We start from the raw sequence: 26,257 nt of genomic DNA, 5'->3' as shown, positions 1-26,257 counted from the left end.
AACAATTTTAATGAGTTTTTTTATTTTAGAATTGTAACTCAACCAAGACTGCCATGGTGGCCTCAAATAGATTTTCTGTATTCACGTAGTACAGAACTTAGAAATATGTTTACTGATATTTTAAATAAAGTCACACAGAGTTACATATCACATACACCATTGCGAATGATTCAAAGTTTGACGCTCAAAGGTAAAGAACAGAATAAGTACAGGGACCGAGGGGAAGAAATATCGAGTTATAGAAATTTACTCTTATGGATGGTAAAACTTATTCATGCTGATCCTATGTTATTGCTGAATGTAAGTTTTCTGTGAAAAACTTTCAGTTACAGCCCGTGGGGTGAACATCATTAACATGCTATACATTGTATGTATTTTTATATGTATTTTATAAATTTTATTTGATTTTATAGAATCAAGGGAAAGCTGGTCATGAAATACAAAGTTCAACATTAGAATTAATTAATGGTTTAGTTTCTTTAATTCATCAACCAACGATGCCAGATATAGCATATGAAGCAATGGAAGCATTATTAGTATTACATCATCCAGATAAAATAAAAGCATGGAATCCAGAAGCGCCAATTAATACCTTTTGGGATGTTAGTTCACAAGTTCTCTTCTCAATTTCTCAAAAATTGATCCAACATCAAATTGTTAATTATACTTGTATATTAAAATGGATTAGAGAAATACTGATTTGTAGAAATGCTTTTCTAGCACAACATAAGGATTATGCGAATGTGGGCAGCCAAATCGCCATTTGTAAGCAGGCACACATTAAACTAGAGGTTTGTTTAAATTTTTACAAATATAATAGAGAAATATATTCTTAAAAAGTATAACAAAATTTGTGTTTTATTAAAATAAAATATTTAATCCATTTAATAGTTAAAACATGGTTTAGATTTGTAATATTTGTGTTCTTTAGGTTGTATTTTTCATGTACTTGTGGAGTATAAATATGGAAGCAGTTTTAGTATCAATGTCTTGTTTTGCACTGTTATGTGAAGAAGCAGAAATACGTTGCGGTAGTGATGAAGTAGCAGTAACTTGTTTACTTCCTAACTATCATTTATATCTTGAATTGGCGCAAGCTTCTACTGTGTTAATCACTGGTGAGTTAAAATTTTCAAAACATCAATATTTTATTTAAGCATGAAATACAATTTTTTTTAAAATAGAAAATAGGAATTTGAATCGAGAAATGATGACCAAATTGAATATTGTTAAAAGGTTACCTTTAAATAATAACTTAAAATTAACTTTAAATTAATGTTGAATCTAATATAGTATATCAGTACATTGTACATACTTGCAGAGTAAGGATAATCTTTTTTACTTTCAAATTTCATTTGTAATTAATTGTAAAAATAATCTGTTTCTATAAGTACATATTTTTATAGAATAGTCATGAAATATCACTAACAAACAATGGATCTTTATTCTCCTTTTCAAGAATTATGTCAAGAATTATGTTATATTCTCCAGTCAAAACTATTCAGGAGTAAACCCACTATACCTTTGCCCTGGCTCCTTGATTTTTCGCCTCGTGTTTACTCCATGATCACCATTCGGCGTTCTGTTTGCCCGTTGTTTAGTTTAAGAAGAGAAAGTGCAAGCTAACAGCACATCTTCTGATCAAGACTCTTGATGCAGATTGATTTCATTGGCAGTAAGAAGACCAACATTCTCTTATTAGTCTAAACGCGTTTGCTTATGTCACAGAAGAATATTGCAATAGATAAGATCAAGGAAGACGATCTTGCCGGTGGGGAAGCATCTCTAACTGGTCAAAATGATTGGAAAGGAGAATAATACCTTTCATTAAAAGCTTTATTAAGTGTTTGAGTGTCAGAGGTGATCGTGAGTATCTATATAAAAAGTGTTAGCCAGTGCAAAGTTTATTCCAGCAAGAGTACTATTATGCTTGTTGGTACTTTTTGCATAGATACTAAAGGAACACGAATGTAGTCTTTGACATTGAAACGGTTAAAACTAAAAAATGATCCAATTATATTATTTTTCCTAAATTAATTTCGATTCGGATCTCTAATGAAGATATTTTTACTTGAATTCAAACATTCAATTATGAATTTTTGGATTCACTTTGTATTTTGATTATTATAATCCTTATATGGCTGCAGTAGAGTATTAAAGACCTTGTTACCATAACAGCCAGCGGGGAAAGTAAGATATGTTATCACGATCATAATCATGGTAAGTGTTGTTTAAAATTTGTGCACATTATAGAATAAATACTTTATCACTCTTTGATCGTTATTTAAGTCATAATATTTTATATATTATTGTTTTATAAGTAATAATAATAATACGATAATACATTGAACGAATATATCATATACGTTTTAGGGCGCGCTGCTTTACAAGAAAGAATTATGGCCTTATTGAGGAAGATAGAGCATTGTGTGAATGGTGTACAGCCTGTATGTATATCAATCACTAATATTTCATATTTTTATTAACTAGTATAATTTGTATTAATAATAGTGATGAAGTCTGCTGTTTATTACATTTATCATATTTGTTATCACAAATTTAACTTAGATTGAAAGGGTATTTTTGTGTTGCAAATGATATAATATAATAAATCATTGTACATCAATAGTATTTTACAATTTAATATTCATAAATAGAAAAATAATATAAACATCAGGTGTACTTTGATCTATATGTAGGCATGGGAAGAAACCTTTCGAAATTGGGAAGTGACTTCTCGGCAGTTAGTGAATTATCCTAAATCTAAGATGGAAGATGGTCAGATGGAATTTTGTCGAAGCACAGGAAAGCGTAGAGCATCGCATCAAAATTCAGAACATGAATTAGAAGAACAAATTAATGAGTGGGCAAATATGACAGGGTTTCTCTGTGCTCTAGGCGGTGTGTGTTTACAAAAACGTTATCCAAATAGACCATTATCAGGCATGCCTCCAAATCCAGAATCAAAGAAAAGTTCTACAAAACAGCAGGAGCCTGCATCTTGTTTATCAAATCCAAGCCAAGAAGTGCAATATTGTACACAATTTGTTTTTAATTTATTGCGCTTGCTAATTTGCAACAATGAAAAATTTGGAAACCAAATTCAGAAACACGTTAAAGAATTAGTAGGCCATGAAATGAGTCCTGCATTGTATCCAATACTTTTTGATCAGATCAAAAGCATCGTCGAAAAATTCTTTAATCAAGAAGGACAAGTCATAGTAATGGATGTTAATACTCAATTTATCGAGCATATAATATTTATAATGAAAAATATATTGGATTCGAAGTCAGATCAACCTTCTGAATATCTTGGAATGACCAGTATAGAAGGGATGATGTTAGCAATTGTCAGATATGTTAGACATTTGGACATGACTGTAAATTCTATACATATTAAAACAAAGCTATGCCAACTTGTAGAAGCAATGATGAAAAGGCGAGATGATTTAGCTTTTCGACAAGAAATGAAGTTTAGAAATAAACTTGTGGAATATTTAACTGATTGGGTGATGGGTGCTACTCATCAAATTACTCCGCCAACTACTGGAGACATAACTGTTTATACTCGGTAAATAATTTTCCGATAAAATTAAATAAATTTAAAAATGAAATAATAATTGTAAAATTATTTATATAATATGGAAGGAAACTTTTCATACTTTCTAAAGTTATTTATTTATTCATATCTATGTAATGAGATGACATTAACAATGCTTTTTTTAATATGTAGAATTCATACTTATTTTTGTATACAAGTACTTTAATAAGTATTATAAATTAACCCATCAGACTCAATGTCCATACATCGAATCAATTTGGTACAATACACGGTATCGACCAAGCGAATTTTCCTTGTATGTTTATATTTATAAATGAAACCTTATAAATCAAAGGCAGTGTAGTAAATGTTTATTTTATCAAGGTCTTCTTTTTAAATTTAAAGTTTATACAGATGTTTAATTTGCTTGAAAATAAGTTCGAAAATAGAAAAGAAAAAATACTTTATACTGGTGTTAAAATTATAATATTGTCACGCTTGAATTAAAATAGGCAGAGTTTAGGTTTCAGATTCGATAGAATCATACAGTTAAAGCAGAAATGTTCATATATTTTTCCTTAATTATCTCTAAATGTTTAGAAAATCAAATTAAAAAATATTACGTTTTATAGATTGACTATTGATAAAAAGTTAGAAGAGAATTAGTTAAAGATTGGTTAAAGATAGTGATTCTATTTCTTTTTTCTATATGAATTAATAAATAAGATTCAATTACAAACATTTATTAAAAAACTTAATCATAGCTTTACTTTTATTGGATTTCATTTGATACAGATGTAATTTCATTTACTTAATAAATATAGTTTTTGAATTATGAATCAAATTCAACTAATTTAAAGCACAGTAAAATTTAGATAATCGTTCGTTTTTGCATCTTTCGAACATTTCTATTTTATTTTTTAGGGATTTAGATCAAGCTTGTATGGAAGCAGTCGGAGCATTATTACGAGGTCTTCCTCTTCAACCTGAAGAGTCTGATCGTGGCGATTTAATGGAAGCTAAATCTCAATTATTTTTAAAATATTTTACTCTTTTCATGAATTTATTAAATGATTGTAATGAAGCAGCCACTGAAGAAAAGGAGATAGTATCTCAGCAACCACGTTTAACTAGTGGTAAATTATCGACATTGCGTAATGCTACCATACAAGCAATGAGTAATCTTCTCAGTGCAAATATTGATAGTGGTTTGATGCATTCATTAAGTAAGTGAAATTATAGTTTCATATGTGGATGTAATTTAACTAATATATGTTTCTTTAAAATTCTAGCTTCTACATTCTTTATGATTTTTACATTTGAATATTTATAGGTTTAGGCTATAATCCAGATTTACAAACACGAGCAGCATTCATGGAAGTTCTTACCAAAATCCTTCAGCAAGGAACAGAATTTGATACATTAGCGGAAACAGTATTAGCTGATAGATTTGAGCAGTTAGTTCAACTTGTTACAATGATTAGCGACAAAGGAGAATTACCTATTGCAATGGCTTTAGCTAATGTTGTAACAACAAATCAAATGGATGAATTAGCTCGAGTTTTTGTAACATTGTTTGATGCAAAACACTTGCTATCACCTCTTTTATGGAATATGTTTTATCGTGAAGTTGAAGTTTCCGATTGTATGCAAACGCTATTCCGAGGAAATAGTCTTGGAAGCAAAATTATGGCATTCTGTTTTAAAATTTATGGTGCAAGTTATTTACAAAATCTATTAGAGCCTCTAATTACACCTCTACTAGATGACCCTACGACTGGTTTTGAAGTTGATAGTGCAAGGATAGATACCAATGAAGATATAGAACAAAATGGGCGCAATTTAATAGCGTTAACTCAAAAAGTATTTGATGCTATAGTATCTTCAGCTGATCGGTAAGTTGATAAAAAATATGTAAGTAATTTTTCTATTGTTTATTATTTAACATAAAATGAATCATATACAGAATAGATCCAGGGTCGTTTCTAACCATAGCTCAAGTAGGCATCAATCTAGGGTACCAAGCTTTAGAGGAATTGGTTATTACACTTTTACTTTCAATGCATGAACATATTGTATATCTTTTATTACTTTCTAAATATATCATATTTAATGCATACAGTATTCACCATATACAAGTCATAAATTCGCAAGCAGAATAAATAAATATTAGAAAAATTACTAAATATTACCATTTGTAAAGAATGAAATAATAATTATTACTAAATTAAGAATTATTACATATAATATCATCAGTAAATACAACAAATATTTATGTAAGTAGCTTATAAGATTTTTATTTTTATTAGTAATTGTTGTGCAATTTTCTATAGAATTCATTAATGTCTTTTCCTTTCATACGTTAAAGCACAAATAATTACAAACAATTTAGAGATTAAAATAGATTTTGAAATTCTTATCCTCTGACTAAGAATTTCCAATAAAATGCTTGAATTTGAGCAAAATAGAGCTTTCTCCAAAGTCTAAATTAATATTTTGGCTTACTTCGGCTGTACTATAACGTATTTTAACTTACTTACATATATCTTTGTATTTATACTTTTAATACATTCTTAGTAAATCTTCATTCAACTTTTTTACGCTGATATATTTTATTCTATCACGTAATTCTATTTTTCAGATTTCCACCACAATTGAGATCAATGTGTCATTGTTTGTATCAAGTACTCAGTAAAAGATTTCCACAATGTCCACAAAATAATATTGGAGCTGTAGGAACTGTAATATTTTTGCGATTTATTAATCCAGCTATTGTTTCACCTCAAGAAATGGGAATTGTGAATAAACCTGTACCTCCTCAAGTTAAAAGAGGTCTTATGCTAATGTCTAAAATACTTCAAAATATTGCAAATCATGTGGAATTTAGTAAAGAGCAACACATGTTACCCTTCAATGATTTTTTACGAGCACACTTTGAAATTGGAAGAAGATTTTTCATACAGATAGCATCAGACTGTGAAACAGTAGATCAAGCCAGTCATCCAATGTCATTTGTATCAGATGCTAATGTTTTAGCATTACACAGATTACTTTGGAATCATCAGGAACGAATTGGTGACTATCTTAGTAGTAGCAGAGATCATAAAGCAGTAGGTAGACGACCTTTCGATAAAATGGCCACATTGTTGGCCTACCTTGGACCTCCAGAACACAAACCAGTAGATTCACAGTAAGTAATCACGTTAAAAATTCCTTTTTTATTTTGCATATTGTATACAGTGTACCATACTAGCCGCCCATCCTTATTAAAATTGAGAAGAGTGGCGTTCTCGCAAAGCTCCAAAGATTTTATTAACCTACACAGATATGCTCTATCGAATAGTAAGAATTTAAACTTTCGGTATCGACCGGAAGTTGAGTTTTTTAATGGAACATGCTATTTTTTATTGTACATTCGGATTCTATGCAAAAAAATATGACAATTTCGTCAGAAACAGTTTTTCCAAACAATTTGATCTTTAGATGCTGATAAAATTCTTCAAGTAGTTGATTCCTTTGAAAACAGGGTATATCTTGCAGAACAGTTATCCATTTAAACATTAACGTTAAACTGTTTTATTGCATTTTCAACATTATTTCATATGCGTACCAATAATGGAACCATTCCATTGTACGTAATAGTGGTAAACGATTGGTGTATGGGACACTTTGTATACATATTATATTATATATTATATTTATATTTTCTCTATTTCTCTTTTTCTCTTTCTCTTTCTGGTGTAATTGTACATACATGTTTGATTGTAATTCTATTTCAATAGTTTACTCTTTTCCTCATCTTATGCTCCATGGTCAAGCATTGATATGTCTTCAACTAATTTTGAAGAAATTATGGTGAAACACAATATGCATGAAAAAGAAGAATTTAAGAGCATCAAGAATTTAAATATTTTCTACCAAGCAGGTACTAGCAAACAAGGATATCCAGTGTTTTATTATATTGCCAGACGTTATAAGTACGTATCATTAGTTTTGTTTACTTAAGTTACTTATTATAGGCTAAGATATTATTACATTTCTCTTGATGTATGTAGTATATTAAATCACGAAATGAAGTTTAAAGTCATGTAATAACTAATATTGCTAATTGGAGAATATTTTAATGATGCAAAATCACGAATAAAAATAATTAAATATTAAAAAACTAAATGTAAAAAGGGTAAAATTGTTTTCAGTGTTAAGTGTCTCTTATTATTACTCTATATTTTGTGGATAACATTATAGTATGAAAAAAACGCAGCTAAGATTCATTACCATATACATATACACACACGCGTGTGTGTGCACACAAATATACAATTTCATTATTACATCTCTTTAATATTAATTATATCTTTTTACAGGATTGATGATACGAATGGTGATTTGTTGATATATCACGTTATTCTCACATTAAAACCATTTTGTCATTCTCCGTTTGAATTGGTTATCGATTTTACCCACACGTGTTCAGAGAATCGATTTAGAACAGAATTTCTACAGAAATGGTTTTACGTGTTACCTAAAGTCGCGTATGAAAAAATTCATGCTGCATACATTTACAATTGCAATAGTTGGGTGAGAGAATATACAAAGTTCCATGATAGAATTTTGGCACCATTAAAAAATAACAAAAAAGTAGTCTTCCTTGATGGGCCGGGCCGTTTAAACGATGTGATTGACATTGACCAACAAAAATTGCCTGGTGCTACACTTTCTCTTGACGAAGACTTAAAGGTATTTAACAGTGCTCTGAAACTTTCCCACAAGGAAACTAAGGTATCCGTAAAAGTTGGACCAACTGCTATACAAATTACCTCGGCAGAGAGATGTAAAGTATTATCGCATTCCGTTTTCTTAAATGATGTTTATTATGCATCGGAAATAGAAAAAGTTTTTTTACTAGATGACAATCAATTCACTTTGACCATTTCAAATGAAACTGGCCCATTATCTTTTATTCATAATGACCGTGATAGTATCGTTCAGGCTATAATTCATATAAGAAATCGATGGGCACTGTCGCAACCAGAATCTGTATCTGTTCATCCAAAGATTAGACCTAAACATGTACCTGGCACATTATTGAACATGGCATTATTAAATCTTGGTAGTTCGGATCCAAATTTAAGAACAGCAGCATATAATCAATTATGTGCTTTAACTGCGACTTTTGATTTAAAAATTGAAGGGCAACTCTTGGAAACATCTGGACTTTGCATACCATCAAATAATACAATATTCATCAAAAATCTGAGCGAAACTTTAGCCGCGAAAGATCCGCACCTCACGCTAGAATTTTTAGAGGAATGCATCCAAGGGTTCAGATTGTCGAGCATTGAGTTAAAACATCTCTGTTTAGAGTATATGACTCCATGGTTAAATAATCTTGAACGATTCTACAAACCAAATGATGGAGGAGGGAAACGTCAGAAGCAAGTTACAAAAATTTTAGAGAAGTTAATTACGCTAACCATTGAAGAAGTAGAAATGTATCCAAGTATACAAGCCAAAATATGGAGCACGATTGGAAGGTTGCCAGATTTGATAGATACAGTTCTGGATAATTTTATTCAACGTAGTGTCAGCTTCGGACTTGGTTCTCCAACAGTTGAAATAATGGCTGATACAGCAGTAGCCCTGGCCTCTGGAAATGTTCAGTTAGTGGCAAAGAAAGTAATAGGAAGACTTTGTCGAGTTGTAGATAAAACTTGTACGTCTCCGACGCCACTATTAGAACAACATACCAGATGGGATGATATAGCCATTCTGGCAAGATATTTATTGATGTTGTCCTTTAATAACTGTCTGGATGTAGGAAAACATCTACCCTATTTGTTTCATACAGTAACATTTCTCGTTTGCTCTGGAAGTCTAAGTATGCGCGCATCCACTCATGGTTTAGTTATCAATAGCATTCACTCACTCTGTACTTGTAGCTCCCCTTCGTTTTCAGAAGATACTTACAGAATATTGCGAATGAGTTTGGATGAATTTTCTCTTCCAAAATTTTATTTACTTTTTGGTATTAGTAAAGTGAAGTCTGCTGCGGGTACAGCATTTAGATCTAGTTATAGACATTCGAATGAGAAATGGTTTAGCAACGAGCGTAGTGTTACAGGAACGCATGATAAAGAAAGACTCTTGTTAACCAGTTTAGAAATTATTACGGATGCTCTCCTTGAAATTATGGAGGCTTGCATGCGAGACATTCCACAATGTGATTGGTTGAAAACCTGGACATTTTTGGCAAGAAATTTTGCTTTTTGCTTTAACCCAGCTCTTCAGCCAAGAGCTTTGATTGTTTTTGGATGTATCAGTAAAAGTATAACTGATCAAGATATGAAGCAGTTACTAAGAATATTAGTGAAAGCGCTTGAGAGTTTTAATGATATTATATTGCTTGAAGCAATTATTATGTGCCTCACTCGACTACAACCATTGCTTAGACCCGTAAGTTACATTCCATTGCATATTAATATATAGAAGAATAAGTGTTAAGTTCATAATATTTAATTTTTATTAAAAAATTGAAATAGATATTTATACTTAAAATAAAACTACACCGTGTACACGAATTTGATTAAAATATTGATTTAATGAATTTATTTATAATTTTTGTTGATAATTTTAATACTTTCAAGGAATCTCCTATACATCGATATTTATTTTGGGTCGCAACATCTGTCCTTCAATTGGATGAAGCATCTTTATATGCATGTGGTTTGGCTCTTCTTGAGCAGAATTTACATACGTTAGATTCTCAAGGAACTTTTGATGATAAGGTAGACACTTATGCAATCCTTTTTATTATAATTACAACTAATGCATTTTAGTAGTGTTCCAAAGAATTGTAATATTTGTTTAGACTTTGGAACACGTTATGATGTCGACACGAGAGCCTTTAGAATGGCGCTTCAAACAACTGGATCAGGCTGTAGGACTCTCATTTAAGTCTAATTTTCATTTTGCATTGGTTGGACATCTTTTAAAAGGATATAGGCATCCCACACCAACCACTGTAACAAGAACAGCTAGAGTACTCACTATGTTATTAGGTATTGTAGCTAAACCATTCAGAAGAGACAAATTTGAAGTAACACCAGAAAGCGTAGCTTACTTAGCTGGTAAGTTTGTATTACTCTTCTTATTTGCATGTTCAAATTAATAATTGTTATATTTTATTTACAATTAGCATTGGTATCCGTATCTGAAGAAGTGCGAAGTAGATGTCACATTAGACATTCAGTTGCCAAAAATGCAGAATCTGGTAGTACAGACTGTCTTGATAGTTTGCTTCCACATAATACAGTAAGTAATTTTTATATTTTTTATAATTTATGTACTAAAAATATAAATCTAATAAATGAAGTTAGTTTAATCTATAAACGAGGCAAGGAGTCTGGAGTTTGTTTGAATTCATCCTTTTTTTGTATATATTATAAAATAAACTGTTAAGTAATAATTTTTCTAATTTTTATATTTTACTTGTTTTAATTGAACTAATTTCTAAGGTAATATAAAAGACTAATGTGCAAGTAATACTAAGCTAAATATAATATATTTTATAAAAAAGGTAGATTCATAGAGTATAAAGGGAAAGTATTGTTCTCTTCTCTGTATATATAATATATAAGAGTATAACGGTTAAAATGTTTGTTATTTGTTGAAATTTTAGATTCTATTTTATTTTTCACTAAGCAAAGGTTAAGAATATAAATTTTTAAATATTTATTGTGTATTAAATTGTTAATATCTAATAACAACTTAATATGTATATAACATTAAAACAAACTATTGTGTATTTATCTAAATTTAAAGATTTTTTAATTTACTTAAACAATTGAAGGTAAATTTGAAAATGTTTAATAGTAAATGTTAACTTAATTACGATTTGAAATTCCGGATAAATGTATACTTCATAATATTCGATATTTGAGTAATATAAAGGGTTTTAAAAAAGTACTATATTGTACAGGATACATCTAATGCAACGTCTAGTAATCCGACTAATCGCCGTCAAAAATCGTGGGATCTACTTGATCAATCTGCGCTTACTCAAGCTAGACAACAAAAACAGTATTCAACGCATCAGGTACGTTTTATTTCTTAAATATTACTACAATAAATTTATAAAAATCATATCATTTGTTTCTAATAATTGAATGTTTGTACAACGTTTTTACCATACCTACACAGAATGATTCATATAAAGTAATCAATTGAGTTGTTTTCAAAATTCAAAGAAATGCAACAAAACTGTTAAGACAAAAATGTTTTATTTGGACGGAGATATTTTATAGTGGAAACGATAATTTTGTAAATGGAGAAACAAAAAATTAAAATATTTATAAAAATTCCAGAAGAAGAAATATCCAGTATTTTAATGACAGAATTTGGTATAATAAATTTTAAAAATAAAATTTTTAAATATATATTAATACAATAGATACGTCGCATGTATGTATGTAGATACATTTGATTTAAATGATTCTGTTTATGCATTTTTTGTGCATTTATGGTAGTATGGAGAGAATCCTTTGAATCTAATGTATTCCATGGAGAATGAATGTTCTCCATTGGAAAGTATCGTGGTCTCAGTAATGGCTGGACTTAGTGTTGTATTTATTATATAGATTATTATCTGTATAATCGGACAATACATTAATCTATTAGCCATTGTTGACACTGTCTAGTATAATATAGCCAAGAAATGTCTTTCATTCTCCGTATATTACATATCATGACTCACTGCTTTAAGTGTAAATAAATTGTAAATGCTGCTAGAAAAATATTAGCTTTAACAATATGAAGCCGATCATTTTCATGAATATACAACACCAGTTGTTGTGCCAGTTCAATGGAATATAACACCTTGTATGTTTTCAATAAATTTAATATAACTTTTGAGTCAATAAACTTATAGACATGAAAGCAGTTTAGTCTTAGTGTGAAACACGAAATTATAACAATTAGGACCATTGACTTAGATAGTTTGTTTCATATAGGAGGATGGAATTGAAGGAAGTGTAGACTGACATAAAATAATCTTTCAGCAACACAAAGACTCTACTTTATTACGTGATAATTATATGTAATATCTTTGCAATGTTGATAAACATTTAACTCTCAACTTACAAATGATGTCATAGTTGTTTCAATGGTTCAACATTCTTTATTCAAGGAAGACATAGAAGTTACATATGCAACCGATATAGTATCAAGGTAGATACAGGATGATTCTTTTTTCAGTGGATTCAAAGATAATGCTGCCGCTTAAACATCTCAGCGATAATCCAGTGTGAGTCTCATTTTTGTTCACAGATATTACAAATACACCAGTCTCTGAAGCAATAATCGTCGTCGTCTACCAGCTGATGATGCAACAGGGACATCAGTTACATTATCGCAATAAACAGATACGGGATTATTGCTGGGGTGTTTAAGTGGTGGCACTATCTTTAAGCTCATTGACAAGAGAATCACCTTGTATAATACTTCTATTCTTAAAACATATTATTTTACTGTATTTTGTTATCAAAAATGAATATTCTATTTAAAAAATGAAGTTCACTTTCAGACATCCTTGTTTTATTTACATATAACAGTCATAAGGTGTTCTCTGCTGAATAGAATATTTTTGTTTAAACACTTTTACATTTCTTTAAATTTTGGAATTAAAACAATCGATTAATTTATATGTATCACTTTATACATTAAATAATTGGTTATAAATATTGTTATCACATAGCACACCATATTATAAATTTTTATTTTCTGCAAAAATTACGCGACGAAATTAAATGTATATTCTATTATTTCCACGGGGTTTTTATACATGTTAAAATAAAAAATATAAATAAACAGAACTGATTTTAGGCATACGCGAGTAGGGCTCTTATTGTGTAATAAACACATACACACGCATTTACTAAAACCTTGACAATGTGGGACTCCTTATAAACATAAGGCTCTATTTAAAGAATTGAAAAAGAACAGGCGGCAGATGTACATTTACTTTAAAGTTGTAAACTAGACAGAATATTTGTATTATTCAAGTTGAAAAGACCAAAACTGAAAATACGATTTTTTAATGATTTAAACTTCAACTTGTAGATTTCAATGGGTTGTTTAAGTAACTCCTTTTTTGGACTTACAAAGAGTATTCACAAGATTAATAAGGTGGGTCATTGATTTGATTCAAATTTTGTATACAGTTAATGAATAGAATGAATAATAACTCAGTAACGCTTAGGTACTATAATTCAATACTTTTTTAAGAAAATTATGTCTAAAGTTTTTATACTTTTTGTGTAGATGATATTTTAAGGTACATATATAAAAAGAACTATTACATAAGAATTTGACACAGCGATAACGTTTCCGACTCCTAACACCAAGGATATGAGTTAAAGTTTGTATAGTTAGCAGCTCTCTCTCTCTCTCTCTCTCTCTCTCTCTCTCTCTCTCTCTCTCTCTCTCTCTCTCTCTCTCTCTCTCTCTATGCACACACACACACACACACACATATTCTTCCCATTCTTAATTCTTTTTCTTTTATATGATTACTCAATGAAGTCAATGATTTATAATGGTGTGTATTATATAATGTAAGAAATTTATTGAATTAATTTACAACTGTAACAATTTTGTAGTTGTTTTTCTAAATATTTTAAAAAATAGAGGTTTTACAAAAAAATATTTCAGACAAAAATTGTACATACTTTTACGTAAAATAGAATTCTAAAATAAAAAATACAGGTTTATAATTAAAAAAAAAAAGAAAAAAAAAACAAGTTACTCAAAATCATGGAAGATATATTCCACCTTTTTTTTTAAATTAGTTGTCTATAAAATATTTCATTGTGCCAACTTAAATGGAATACCCTGTAAATATAAACACTCATGTTAGTATCTATGTTGACAAGTAAGGTTCTATTATGAATGATCAAAAATGAAGTTAATGACATAAGTGTAAGAGCTTATTTATTGTGTAGATATATTTATTGAAGTTTAACAAAAAGAAGAAAATACATGAAATGCAAACTAATTCCTATACGTATACAAAATTATGTTAAAAAGCAAAATTTTTAATATAAGTGAAGATGGAAAGTATGTTGACATTGTACAATAATTTAAAGCACATCTTACATTATTGTCACATTGTTAGTATCAAGTTTGATATCCTTTGGCTCTTATTACTTCTAAAAGGCGACATGGCATACTTCTAATTAATTTTTTCAGCGTGGTGAAGCATAATTCATCCCATTTTGTCTTCAATGCTTCTATAAATTTTGATTTTGTGTATCTTTTAGTTACAGATATTTAACGATGTAATTCCTTCCATAAATACTCGATCAGGTTCAGATTGGGACTTTGAGATAGCCATGGAAGCAAATTTATATTGTTGGTTTCAAACAATTCTTTTGCAAGGTGTGCTTTGGGTCGTTGTGTTGTTGGAAGACAAACGACCTATATCTTTCATATTTATGCATTGAAGAAAATAAATTCTCTTGTAATAATTCAACATATTTACAAGGGACTTAAGTGTAAATCATCGATTTTAATGAAACTTACATATAATATAGTTCTTAGAAAAATATTTGACACGTATTTCTTTTATCTGCTTTATCCATATCAAGGAGGTAAAATGAACCCTCAAAAATACTTGGGGGAGAAAAATACATTTCCCTCGATATTTCGAAAATGATGAGACCTAGAAAAAAGTTGCTTAAACAAAAATTGAATGCTTTTGAATAATGAATTTAAATTTCAAAACAGTTATGCAAAATATTAATTTGTTTAAACAATATGTTAACAAATTTTCACTTTTTATACTTTTTTTGCACAATTCGTTGTTTCGCATCTTTAAAAATTTGCCAATATAAACTATAGACCACTACGAAAAATGCGTATATTTGAACATTTTGGTTTGATTCTTTCAATAAAAGATAGCAGTGGTACAATGAAATCAGCTTTAATGCGGAACGTGAATTTTTGGAGCGTATGTGAACAGTTGTAAGAAATATAGCTGTCTATATTATGGACACGTTAATTAGTTCTTGGTTGCCAAAACTTGTCGTCAGAGGTAGAAACGGTCCGCGTTGTTGCTTCTGATTGAGAAGGTAGGGAAGATTTTTATAACCGTGTGATCGAAACTACACTGGAAAATACAACTATCTGAAAACTTTGTATACCTATCGTTAAATATTCCTTACATTTGTTTTATTTCTACAATTGTGCTAATTCAGAAAAGTGCTAACTTTATTGGCTGTGGCATTCAAACTGTCTTGAAATGAAAGGTATAATGCTATAAAGTGACTGTTGTGTTGTACGTTTGTAAAAGAACTAATTAACAATACGTATTCATAATATAAACAGCTATATTTTTACAACTGTTCACGTACGCTCCAAAAATTCACGTTCCGCATTAAAGCTGATTTCATTGTACCAACGCTATCGAATTTTTCGTAGTGGTCTATAGTTTATATCGGCAAATTTTTAAAGATGCGAAACAGCGAATTGTATAAAAAAAAGTATAAAAAGCGAAAATTTGTTAACATATTGTTCAAACAAATTAATATTTTGCAAAACTGATTAGAAACTTAAATTCATTATTCGAAACCATGCAATTTTTGTTTAAGTAACTTTTTTCTAGGTCTTATCATTTTCGAAATATTAAGGGAAATGTATTTTTCTCCCCTAAGTATTTTTGAGGGTTCATTTCACCCCCTTGATATAAATAAAGCAGATAAAAGAAATACGTGTCAAATATTTTGCGATTTACATTAAGTGATGCGCTTTGTTAGAGCCGGTCAGTTTCTCTTCGATTATTGCCAAATTTGTAAATCAATTGTTATTAAAACAGCTCCATGTCATAATGGAGGAACCTCTGTGTTTCACGGTTGGAGTCACAAGAGTTGGTTTGAACGCATCTCCTACTTTTCTCCATACATATTGTCTTCTTTTACTCGACTTCATTTCAAATTTCGATTCATCACTCCAAATAATTATTTCCTAGAATGAAATTGGCTTTTTATAATATTCCTGAGCAAATCTTAAACGCTTTACAACATTCACTTTCGAAGTATATAGCCTTTTTCGTGATATACGGCCATGCAAATTGCCTTCTTTTATACGAGATTTTATTTGCGTAATTCTAATGGGCATACAAATTTTATTTTAATTCTCTGGTGCTGAACAATTGATTTTTTTTAACTTCTTGAACTATTCGTTTGTCTTGACGAATGGTTGTCTTCTTCTTTCTTCCAGTTCTAGCTAAATTTTCTGGTCTTCCGATAATATTTATTTCTTGAAATATCTTTCGTACATCTTGTCATGAAATGTTGAAGTCTACAGCAATTTTTTTTCAAAGATTCGCCATTTGCTCGATGATTATAAATTTGTACTCGTTCTGTTGCACTCAATTCTCTTACTTTTGGCATTTTATGAGAAATTGACTGTTATAATATAAAATATAAACACAAAATATATCATTTAAATTTCTTTAAATATAAAAACATACAAATAACTAACTACAAACCGAATATTTTAATTAAAAAATAAAATTGAATATATATCGACTTACTTTCCGACAACATAATATTACTAGTATAACAATCCAAGAATTACACTTTTAATCGAAAAATCTAGAGTAATATTAACAGTCCGGTTTCTCCTTCGATACTGATGCATTATTGAAGTAGGGGAAACAATAAACGACAAAAGGCAAACGCCAAATTTCAAACAAAAAAGAGATACACAACAGAGATATGTAAGAATGCTTAAAAATTGAAGGTGTTATCATAAATATCGACGTGAGTGTATTACCGATCAAAAGTGTGAGTACATTTACTTCATTTGTATTCCACATTTAAATACAAACCATAAGGTTTAATATGTTATCATACATATTTTTTTATATTATATTACTGTTATTAAAATACACAGCCTTCCTTCAGCTGCAGATAATCAATTTTTATGCACCCAAACACGTTTGTGATCCTTTATGACGTTACAATTCTATAACTTCGAGGTTTACTTTTGTCTTCTTGATATTAATTTGTGATATACTACTCTAACTGTTGTCACTTCTGATCATGTTATGTACCGTTGGTATGAGCTAGATTAAAAGACTTGGCGACAGTCAGTATTCCTTACCGTTGAATTGAAGTCCTGTGGCAGGAATGCAAAAAAAGTGGATGGGGTACAGCTATTCTCACGCACACATTCAATTCTAGTCCTCTATTTGTCGCGGCAGTTACAGCCATGTGAACTGAGTGACAAAGAAGGTAACGAGATAGAGAGAGATAATGAAAAACACGCGGCAGCCAAAGCCACATTGGCATAGTTTTAACATTGGCTTAGTTTAACATATTACTAGTATATATTAGTTATATCTAATACAGGACAATAATTTTTGCTGTTTTTTTACAATATGCTAGGAAAGCATTGGTTATATAATTACTGGTGGATAAATATTATATAGTAGCTTTCATGTGTTGATATACGGACAAAATGTGTCCATTGCTTTCTTAAAAAGATGTATACTTTTCTTTAAGAAACCGACAACATCAAAGCAACTTTACACGTTTATAAGGAATTAAATAATTGACATATCAAAAACGTCGTGTGCTATATTGTAGCATACACTGTGCAGAATGTCTCTATAAAATTTGAGGTAAATCGGATGTGTAGTACCGGAGATTTCGTGGCGGCCAAATTGAAAAATGTAGTTTTGAGAAAAACGTAAAACAAACTTCAAGATATATCTTTTCTCTGATACAGAAGACTTTTTAAAATTTTACCTTCAGTCGACTATTCCAGGTCCATACGGTATTCTTTCTGACTTACGAAAACTGTCGACTTTCTCTTTTTGAATTTTTCTAAGGAATTGTCGAGCCTTTTTGCTATTTTCTTCAGATATTGTGCTTATCGTTAAAAATGTTAGCAGCTGTGTATACTGCAATGTCAACTATATTTCTTCTACTAAACATTGTTTTACAAGCTATTGTCCAAATAATTGAGTTCAAACTCTTGTTGTTGTTTTGTATAAAGTGAAACCCGAGTGTATTAATTTTTTCAAAATGTCATTATCAATTATGGAAGAACGACTCGTCCTTCCTTGTTTTTTTTTGAGATTTTCATCACCGTTACGAAATTTTTCGAACCAATTCTGTGCTGTACGTTCAGTAGTTGTTCCTTCACCAAACGCACAATTAATTTTACGAGTAGTTTCTGATATAAAAATATTGTACGAATCATTCTCCGTACTTACGGTTTTGGTTTATAAACAAATGAAGGCAGGGAACAAAAATATAACATGTTTATTATAGAGTAACATCTACACTTTCAAATAGTATATAGCATAATAAACATGAATTCTGAGCATATGGTAAACATGCGCTTTAAATGTTACTCATCGGAAAACCGCAATTAATTTCCAGACAAGCTAATATTTGTTCTACTAGACCTTGAGTGCTATGAACGGATTTTGGATTAAATAAAATTTAATAGCAAACATGTTTATTTGTATTTCCATAGGAATTAACATTATTGAAATGTGAAACTTCTTAAAACACAAGATTAGTACACAAGAGTTGCAATGACCACATATTATGATAGTCCACATCTTTCTTTGTACTGTATTGACTGCATGTCCTTCTCGTATCTTATAATGGCATATTCTTCCCAATTTATTGATATCGAAAGTCATTAGGCATCCCGTCAATCCCAGGTTTATTTCTTACAAGAAAGGCTGATCGTGTCCTTTGATCGATCTTGTGATCAAGAGTGAATTGCTGCACCAACTATAATATTTAGTCATATTTTCCACCTTTATTCCACCTTAAATACAGTTTACAATGACAAGATCGATACAAAAGTATAGAAGTCTGTGCCACCATGTCAGAGAAAGTCTTACTATCGCATATCTCTCCCGTCTTTGATCTAATCTATCTACTGTTACAGACAAGAAATCATTGAAGATCGTTCGTTTTTATTTTTCCTTTTTACTCTGATCACATCTTTGCGACTGTACTACACGGATAGTGACGCTTCTAGTTTACTGCCTTGTCACTTTATCATAACGATGCATACCTTGGTCTGGAACGTAAACTTTTTCCGTTGTATCTTATTTTGTTTTTTCAAATATATTAGACAAACCTTTTCTATTTGTCCGAACTGTATCTACAGTGTACAGACTCCATTAGTCGACACTATTCTTCTTGTATGTTTGTATATTTGTATGTTTGTATGTTTGTATGTTTGTATGTTTGTATGTTTGTATGTTTGTATGTTTGTATGTTTCGCAGAAACTTAAAACAATGATCTTGCCCAAGAGAACGAAGTGTTATTATCATCATTTTGTTCAATATAAATTTAGAAATGACTCACAAATCCTGTTTGCGAGTCGGTTAGGTACTATACTTTGTAGTCACATTTTATAGTTCGCAGTTGCATATACTACTTCATTGATGAATGACCCTTGAATGGTACTATACTTTCATCAACAGTCACCGTGTTTGAAGGAGTATAGATCTTCTTGAGACGTTTGTTCGAAGTGTCGATTATTGGTTTAGTAATTTATGCAAACGATCATAGGAAGCCTTTCCTCTTGCCATTGTTCTTGTATTATCATTGCAGTACATATTTATGCCGTCAATTTTTTAAATTTCGTATTTGTTATTAGCTCCGAAACGACTAGGACTCCGATCAAGAGGTCACTAGACCGGTAATGTTGCACTTCCGGTAATGAGTGTATTTCTTCTTTTGTAGTGGGATTCCAATTACGTACACGTAAACGTTTTCACGACCCCTTTTTTCATGTCATCTTTCACGTTCTTGCAATGCGAATAAGTTTGTTTCTTTTTCAATAATTTCGAAAAGCTCCCCTGTGAAGATTGAAAGAAAGTAATGACTTCCGAGGTGTTCTCATATAAAATACTTCTAGTTGTGTACGAGCGGTTGGAGTAATGTTTTCGAAGATTGATGCATCATTTCCCCAATCTGATTCTTCTTGTTTTTCAGGTGCATCTCACATTTCTGTATCAATAGGTCTTCAACTTTTTACTTCACATTTATCTTTAAATTCCATGTAACTACTATCACTGTTATCGGTATCGTTATTATTCTCAGCGTTTCTACTTGTAACATTTGACATATTGTTTTTCGAAAGAGAAAATGAATTTTGAAAACAATCTTCGCTCGACAACGAACACATCTTGTGAAAGAAGATGAAACATTCAGAGATCTTACTTACTTGTCGTTTTATGTTATAATTATACGGGAAAAAGTATTGAACTCAGGATTACCATTGCATCAATCTTCACTTGTCCACCGACAGTTGACCACCGACTTTTTTGAAGATTTCAATACGTTTTTGAACCTTTTTCTATAAAACAATATTTTCAAGTAAAAAAAGAAACCTTTGTATACGTGTTTATAAATTCCAGTTCGCTCTTTAATCGTTGTTATTAGTAAAAGTCGATTTATATATCGTGATAAAATTATTTATATAACCACTTCGACAAGTGACAATTTTATTAAATAATTCATAACAATATTAGTTTTATAATCAATTCATTCTTTATTTTTAACAACATCATAAATGCGATCCTTCGTGAAATTCATTAAATTTATATAACCACTTCGACAAGTAACAATTTTATTAAATAATTCATAACAATATTAGGTTTATAATCAATTAATTCTTTGTTTTTAATAACATCATAAATGCGATCCTTCGTGCCTTGCCACTTTGCCTAAGTGGTAAGGCAAGGATAAAATACGGGCTAAAGATTCTGTTAGTCAGCAGAAATTACATTTTTCACTGTGTCAGTATAATTTTCAAGTTCTCAACTGGGTTACAGTCGAACGAGTAACAGACAATAATTCGATATGGTGACGATTAAACCAACTTTGATGGCTGTGCTTTTGTACATGGCTGCATTGTCTTATTGATACGTAAGAGTAATTCGACAAAAATACATCATAAATAACATCAAGTGGTTCAATGCTTTTCGAATCATTTTGCGCTTGTCCCTTGGCGAAGGTTTAAGAGGTCCGTCAGAACTTTTATTTTTACCGTAAGCTTCGGTATCATACAAAAAATTGAAACCAAATCCATGGAATCGATTTAATTCCCTCACGATTTGCTTTATACCGTACACTAAGTTTCACATGGCTTGAATTTGGATTTTTTCAAAATTATAGTTTATTAAGTTTAGACTATTTGATGTTATTTATAATGCATTGTTGTCAAATATTTCTTGTGTACCAACAAATCAATACAGCCATACACAGAAGGAACGTCATCGAAGTTCGGTTTAATCGCTACCATATTGCACATCCTGTTTCTTCACTTGACTGTAATCCGTTAGAGAATTTATAGACTAATACTGTTTGTTGTTTGCGTAAATACGGGTACAACATACCGCTAGAGTCCATTGACGAAATGAAAAATGTAATTCCTTTTGCATTTATAATATTATTAAAAACAAAATATTACCAATTAATGATTAAATTAATGTTTTTACTGTTATTTATTACGAATTACTTAATAACACTGTTATTTGACAAAGTGATCGTATAATTTTGTCACGGTATAAATAGCGACCATTAAAGAGTGAGCTGAAGCTTGTAAACGTGTATATAAAGGTTTTTCAGGGCACTAAATTATTTGGAAATATTAGTTTATGTAAAAAGTTTTGATAACACATTGAAGCCTCTAAAATCAGAGACAGTCATTCTATGTAATGTGCAATATTTATATCTAATTGATAATCCAAATATTACCGAATCAATTTTCGCCGAAATAGTCGAAATTGTGGTGCAATCGTAAAAGTATTGGTTCCTCGCAGCAAAATAAGTCGAACGTGTAGAGTAAAATATTTTCTTTTCGAAACTGTGTTTTCTAGAAAAGTAGTGTTACACATTTGCCGAATATACGTGTAACTACATATTTGGTTATAGCACAATTTCTCAAACGACATTTTATGCAGTAATTATGTTTGTTTGTTTGCATGCGTGTATATGGTTACGTTTATTTATGTGTATACAACCTCGCAATAGGCAAATTTCAAGAAAATGGAAGGTTAAACCTTAAAAGCAAGTAAAACATATGTAAAGCGTTTTAGTAGGTAAAAGCTCAACAAATGTTATTGATAATCCATACATCAATAATATGTCTCGAGCACAATTGTGCATACAATGAAGAGGTCACTTTCAGCAATTTTTAAGTTAAAAAATTAATACATACAAAATATTCTACATTTTCGACTAATTCTCGGGGAGTATTCCTGCGATTGTACTACAACTTCTGCATAGTACTTCATTTGTCGTTGTATTTACCTGTTCAGTACACTTTAATTTATTCTGTGTATTTATTTACTATAATGATATTAGTCATTTATTTTTATATTTTCCGTCTATATTCCTTTCGTTTTCTCTGTTAACAAGCTCTTTCCTTGCGTTTTGCCTTTAATTTTTACTGAAATTTAGTAATTTTATACATTAAAGTAATTACAGAAATTCTAAGTTTCAAGACCAAAAAGCGGATTTGTCAGCCATCTTAAATTCGAAGACGGGTTAAGAATTTATTTTTAGAATTGGTTAAAAAATTTAATTGTTCAATCGAATAAACGCCACGAATAAATCGTTATACAATTGTTTGTTTTATTCGAACATTTTGCCCGTCTCTGTATGTGACACTGACAACGAGCGAGATATAACAACAGGATCTTAATAGTATTATCAATGGATTGGCGAGATTTTTCGGATGAAACTGAGTCTAAACATGATTCTGGTCGAAAAATCGTGTAATTGAAGAATTCAAAAGTATTCCATATTACACATAATAAAAATAAGAATTCGAATAGAAATATATTTGGACTTAACATATTTTCATTGAGAAAACCTTACCAACTTATTGATAGCACTCTTGTGAGGAAAAAAAATGTAAATTTTATTACAAGATGAAATTCGTTGTGGCATGCGAAAACAAACAGTGGTGGAGATCACTCGTGGCGTGAATCTAAAGACAAAATCCCATCTTGCAACCAAGGATTATTGTAATTCTTCACTTAAAGCATTTTAAAAATTTAAAAATTAGCACTAATCAATGAATTGTACCGATTTATTTTACATATGAAATGAATACAATGAAAGACAATACACAAAAACAACACGAATAAAGAAACTTTAGTAGAATAATGTCAAAATAAGTTTTTGGGGCACAATTTACATAAACGTAAATTACAAATAATTTGAAAACATAATTTGAAAATGGAGTAGCTAATATTAACATTACACTGATTTAAATTCGATTGCCCAATAAAAATTCTCGATAGTTTCTAAATAGGAACATTATAAGCGTTTTGAATATAGTTCTAAAGATGTAATTTTAAAGATAAAATTCAATTTTATATCGAATAATATTATTTGTTGTATTGTGTTCTTGTATGTACCTCTGTTTACTCTATTGGTGTTTATGCTCACATCTGCCTATATCTACCTTGCCTGTGCCTGGATTGTCTAAAACACAATGTAACTTGTCACTTATATGTGTCATACTTCATCAATTTGTGCCAAAATGACGATATATACGTCATTAACAAGACTGGACGGATTTTATTTAAAACGCAGCGATCCTTTTCTGTACCAACTGCAAAGGAACCAAAATCAACCGAAGATGCAGAACCAAAGGTACTTTATGTTCACTTCGTGTATTCCTCCCTATATATTGTATTTATATATATAAACATTTAAAGTCCCTTTTTATCCTTCAACACCGGCATTGCAATGCCTTTGATTCTATATTAGCAAATATACACAAATTAAATAAAAATTGAATTATATATTTACTGTTCAATTTTCTTTTGTGTGTTAACTGGTCCAACGTATTTATTAATTTGAAATGTGATTAAAAAGTGTACCTAGACTAAAGATTTTGTAATTTATACAGAATCGAAGTGCCAGAGTAAGCGTAAGCAACGAAAACAATGTATTACTAGATCCAGAAGTATTAACAGACTTTTCAACTCAAACTTTAGTTTTAACGGTTTTGGTCACTTTGGTAAAAAATTCATCTGATGAGAATGAGCAACGGATCCTTTATGAATACCTTGCAGAAGCTTCTGTGGTGTTTCCAAAGGTATTTCCAGTGATGTAAGTTTTTATTTTTCAAAAGTTTTTACAGGATATATATTAAACATTAAACTGTATTGTTTGTAACTATTAATAATTACTACTATAATTAAATGACTGTAAATATTATTTAATTTTATTTGAATAGACATAAATTTGTTTACAGTCATAATTTGCTTGATGTAAAAATCAATAGTGTATTATGCTCTTGCCATGACCAAGGTATATTGAACTCTGTGCAAGCAATTATACAGAACATGATAGCATCTGAAGATACAAGTCAACAACAGTTACATTATTTACAAAGCTGTGGGTTTGGTGGGTTATGGAGATTTGCAGGCCCATACACAAATGTAAGTAAATATGTTATCTGTAAATGACTACCAAGAGAATTGTTAATAGAATTAAAAGTAAAAAAAAAAAGCATGTTACTATATTAATACATTGCTATCTAAGACACACTGAGATACAAGGTTTAAACATTTATGTACAATGAAATTTCATATAGTTTAATACAATTATTTTATTATTCCATGGATTAAACAATTTTGAAATGCTTCCTGAAAAGAATAATCAAAGGTTTATAATATATAATATTTTTAGTCTAATTGCACAGCTAAAAGTGCACAATTATTTGTTAATTGCTTGGAAGCAATGGTAGAGACATGCCTACCAATTGATGACTCCGAAGGATCAAGCAGTAATGAAATTTCAGTCGAAAAGAATAAACGAACAGATAGTAATCAATCTGATGTACCATCAAAGAGCAAAACTTCTATTTATTGGACTGATCGAACGAATGTGCATACTTTTTTAGACAAAACTGATGAAAATTCTCTAAATACTACATCTTTTGTTCATAGAGAGTGAGTAAATAATTTATAATGTATTTATAAGTTAATTCGATTAAATTTTCCAAACATTAAAAAATACTAATATTAGAAGTCATTTTAGTCGCAGTATTGATAGCAAAAGCGATATTTCATTGGATCCTATAAGCCAAGGAGAACATACTAGTAGTAGTAGCAATTCACAACCTTAGCGATTGGCATGTAAATCTAAGAAACAGTGCAGTAAATATGGGAGAAAAGCACAAGTTGGTCGGAAATTGCAACAACAACTAAGGTATGTTCAACAAAAACTTGTTTAATGAAATGAATTATGCAACAAATAACATTTACTCAAATTTACAACATGTTTACTCAAATTTGTCTAATCCTTTATAGGATTAAATATTTTTATACCGTGGAAGAATCTGTTTCTATTTCTGAATTTCACGTATCTACAGTAAAATTATTCTATACATAGTTTATTATAGAAGTCTAATTCCATGTATAACTATAAAGAGTTAAATGAGTTTGTTTATTTCTTAGCAGATAGTAGAAAGAAACGATATTTTATGACATACACAAAGTATTATTTAAACTTCACTTTGATAATTAGTCAAAGATAGAGAATAATATAGAAATTTTCTACATACATAGAGATATATATTATTATCGAAAGAAATATATTCGTGAAAATAATCACGAATATTTTATGTTATCAAATATTACAAGGAAAAAGTAATTA

At 30.1% G+C, this 26,257-nt stretch overlaps 1 protein-coding gene across 17 annotated transcripts in view; it reads left to right on the top strand.

Moving 5' to 3' along the window:
• Window positions 1-26,257, top strand: part of Nf1 (neurofibromin 1) — a 39,759-nt gene that overhangs the window by 4,488 nt on the left and 9,014 nt on the right. For 5 of the 17 annotated variants that reach the window (XM_076315461.1, XM_076315459.1, XM_076315458.1 and 2 more), the window contains exons 5-24: window positions 30-300; window positions 414-791; window positions 932-1,118; window positions 2,161-2,220; window positions 2,374-2,447; window positions 2,700-3,571; window positions 4,466-4,767; window positions 4,875-5,436; window positions 6,183-6,731; window positions 7,324-7,518; window positions 7,906-9,994; window positions 10,186-10,326; window positions 10,410-10,668; window positions 10,737-10,852; window positions 11,520-11,636; window positions 24,158-24,244; window positions 24,504-24,706; window positions 24,852-25,038; window positions 25,289-25,551; window positions 25,628-25,810. In XM_076315461.1, the coding sequence (XP_076171576.1) occupies window positions 30-300; window positions 414-791; window positions 932-1,118; window positions 2,161-2,220; window positions 2,374-2,447; window positions 2,700-3,571; window positions 4,466-4,767; window positions 4,875-5,436; window positions 6,183-6,731; window positions 7,324-7,518; window positions 7,906-9,994; window positions 10,186-10,326; window positions 10,410-10,668; window positions 10,737-10,852; window positions 11,520-11,636; window positions 24,158-24,244; window positions 24,504-24,706; window positions 24,852-25,038; window positions 25,289-25,551; window positions 25,628-25,727 (7,012 nt within the window). In that variant the 3' untranslated portion in view covers window positions 25,728-25,810. Of the gene's footprint in view, window positions 1-29; window positions 301-413; window positions 792-931; window positions 1,119-2,160; window positions 2,221-2,373; window positions 2,448-2,699; window positions 3,572-4,465; window positions 4,768-4,874; window positions 5,437-6,182; window positions 6,732-7,323; window positions 7,519-7,905; window positions 9,995-10,185; window positions 10,327-10,409; window positions 10,669-10,736; window positions 10,853-11,519; window positions 11,637-11,740; window positions 11,802-12,549; window positions 12,767-12,841; window positions 13,223-14,856; window positions 15,175-24,157; window positions 24,245-24,503; window positions 24,707-24,851; window positions 25,039-25,288; window positions 25,552-25,627; window positions 25,811-26,257 lie in introns of those variants that run through there. The other 12 variants (XM_076315464.1, XM_076315465.1, XM_076315466.1 and 9 more) reach the window with 12 other exon arrangements.

The sequence above is a fragment of the Ptiloglossa arizonensis genome, chromosome 7 (genome assembly GCF_051014685.1).
Source record: "Ptiloglossa arizonensis isolate GNS036 chromosome 7, iyPtiAriz1_principal, whole genome shotgun sequence".
NCBI lineage: Eukaryota > Metazoa > Arthropoda > Insecta > Hymenoptera > Colletidae > Ptiloglossa > Ptiloglossa arizonensis.
The sequence above is the reverse complement of the archived record's forward strand: the minus strand, read 5'-3'. Positions and strand labels throughout refer to the sequence as shown.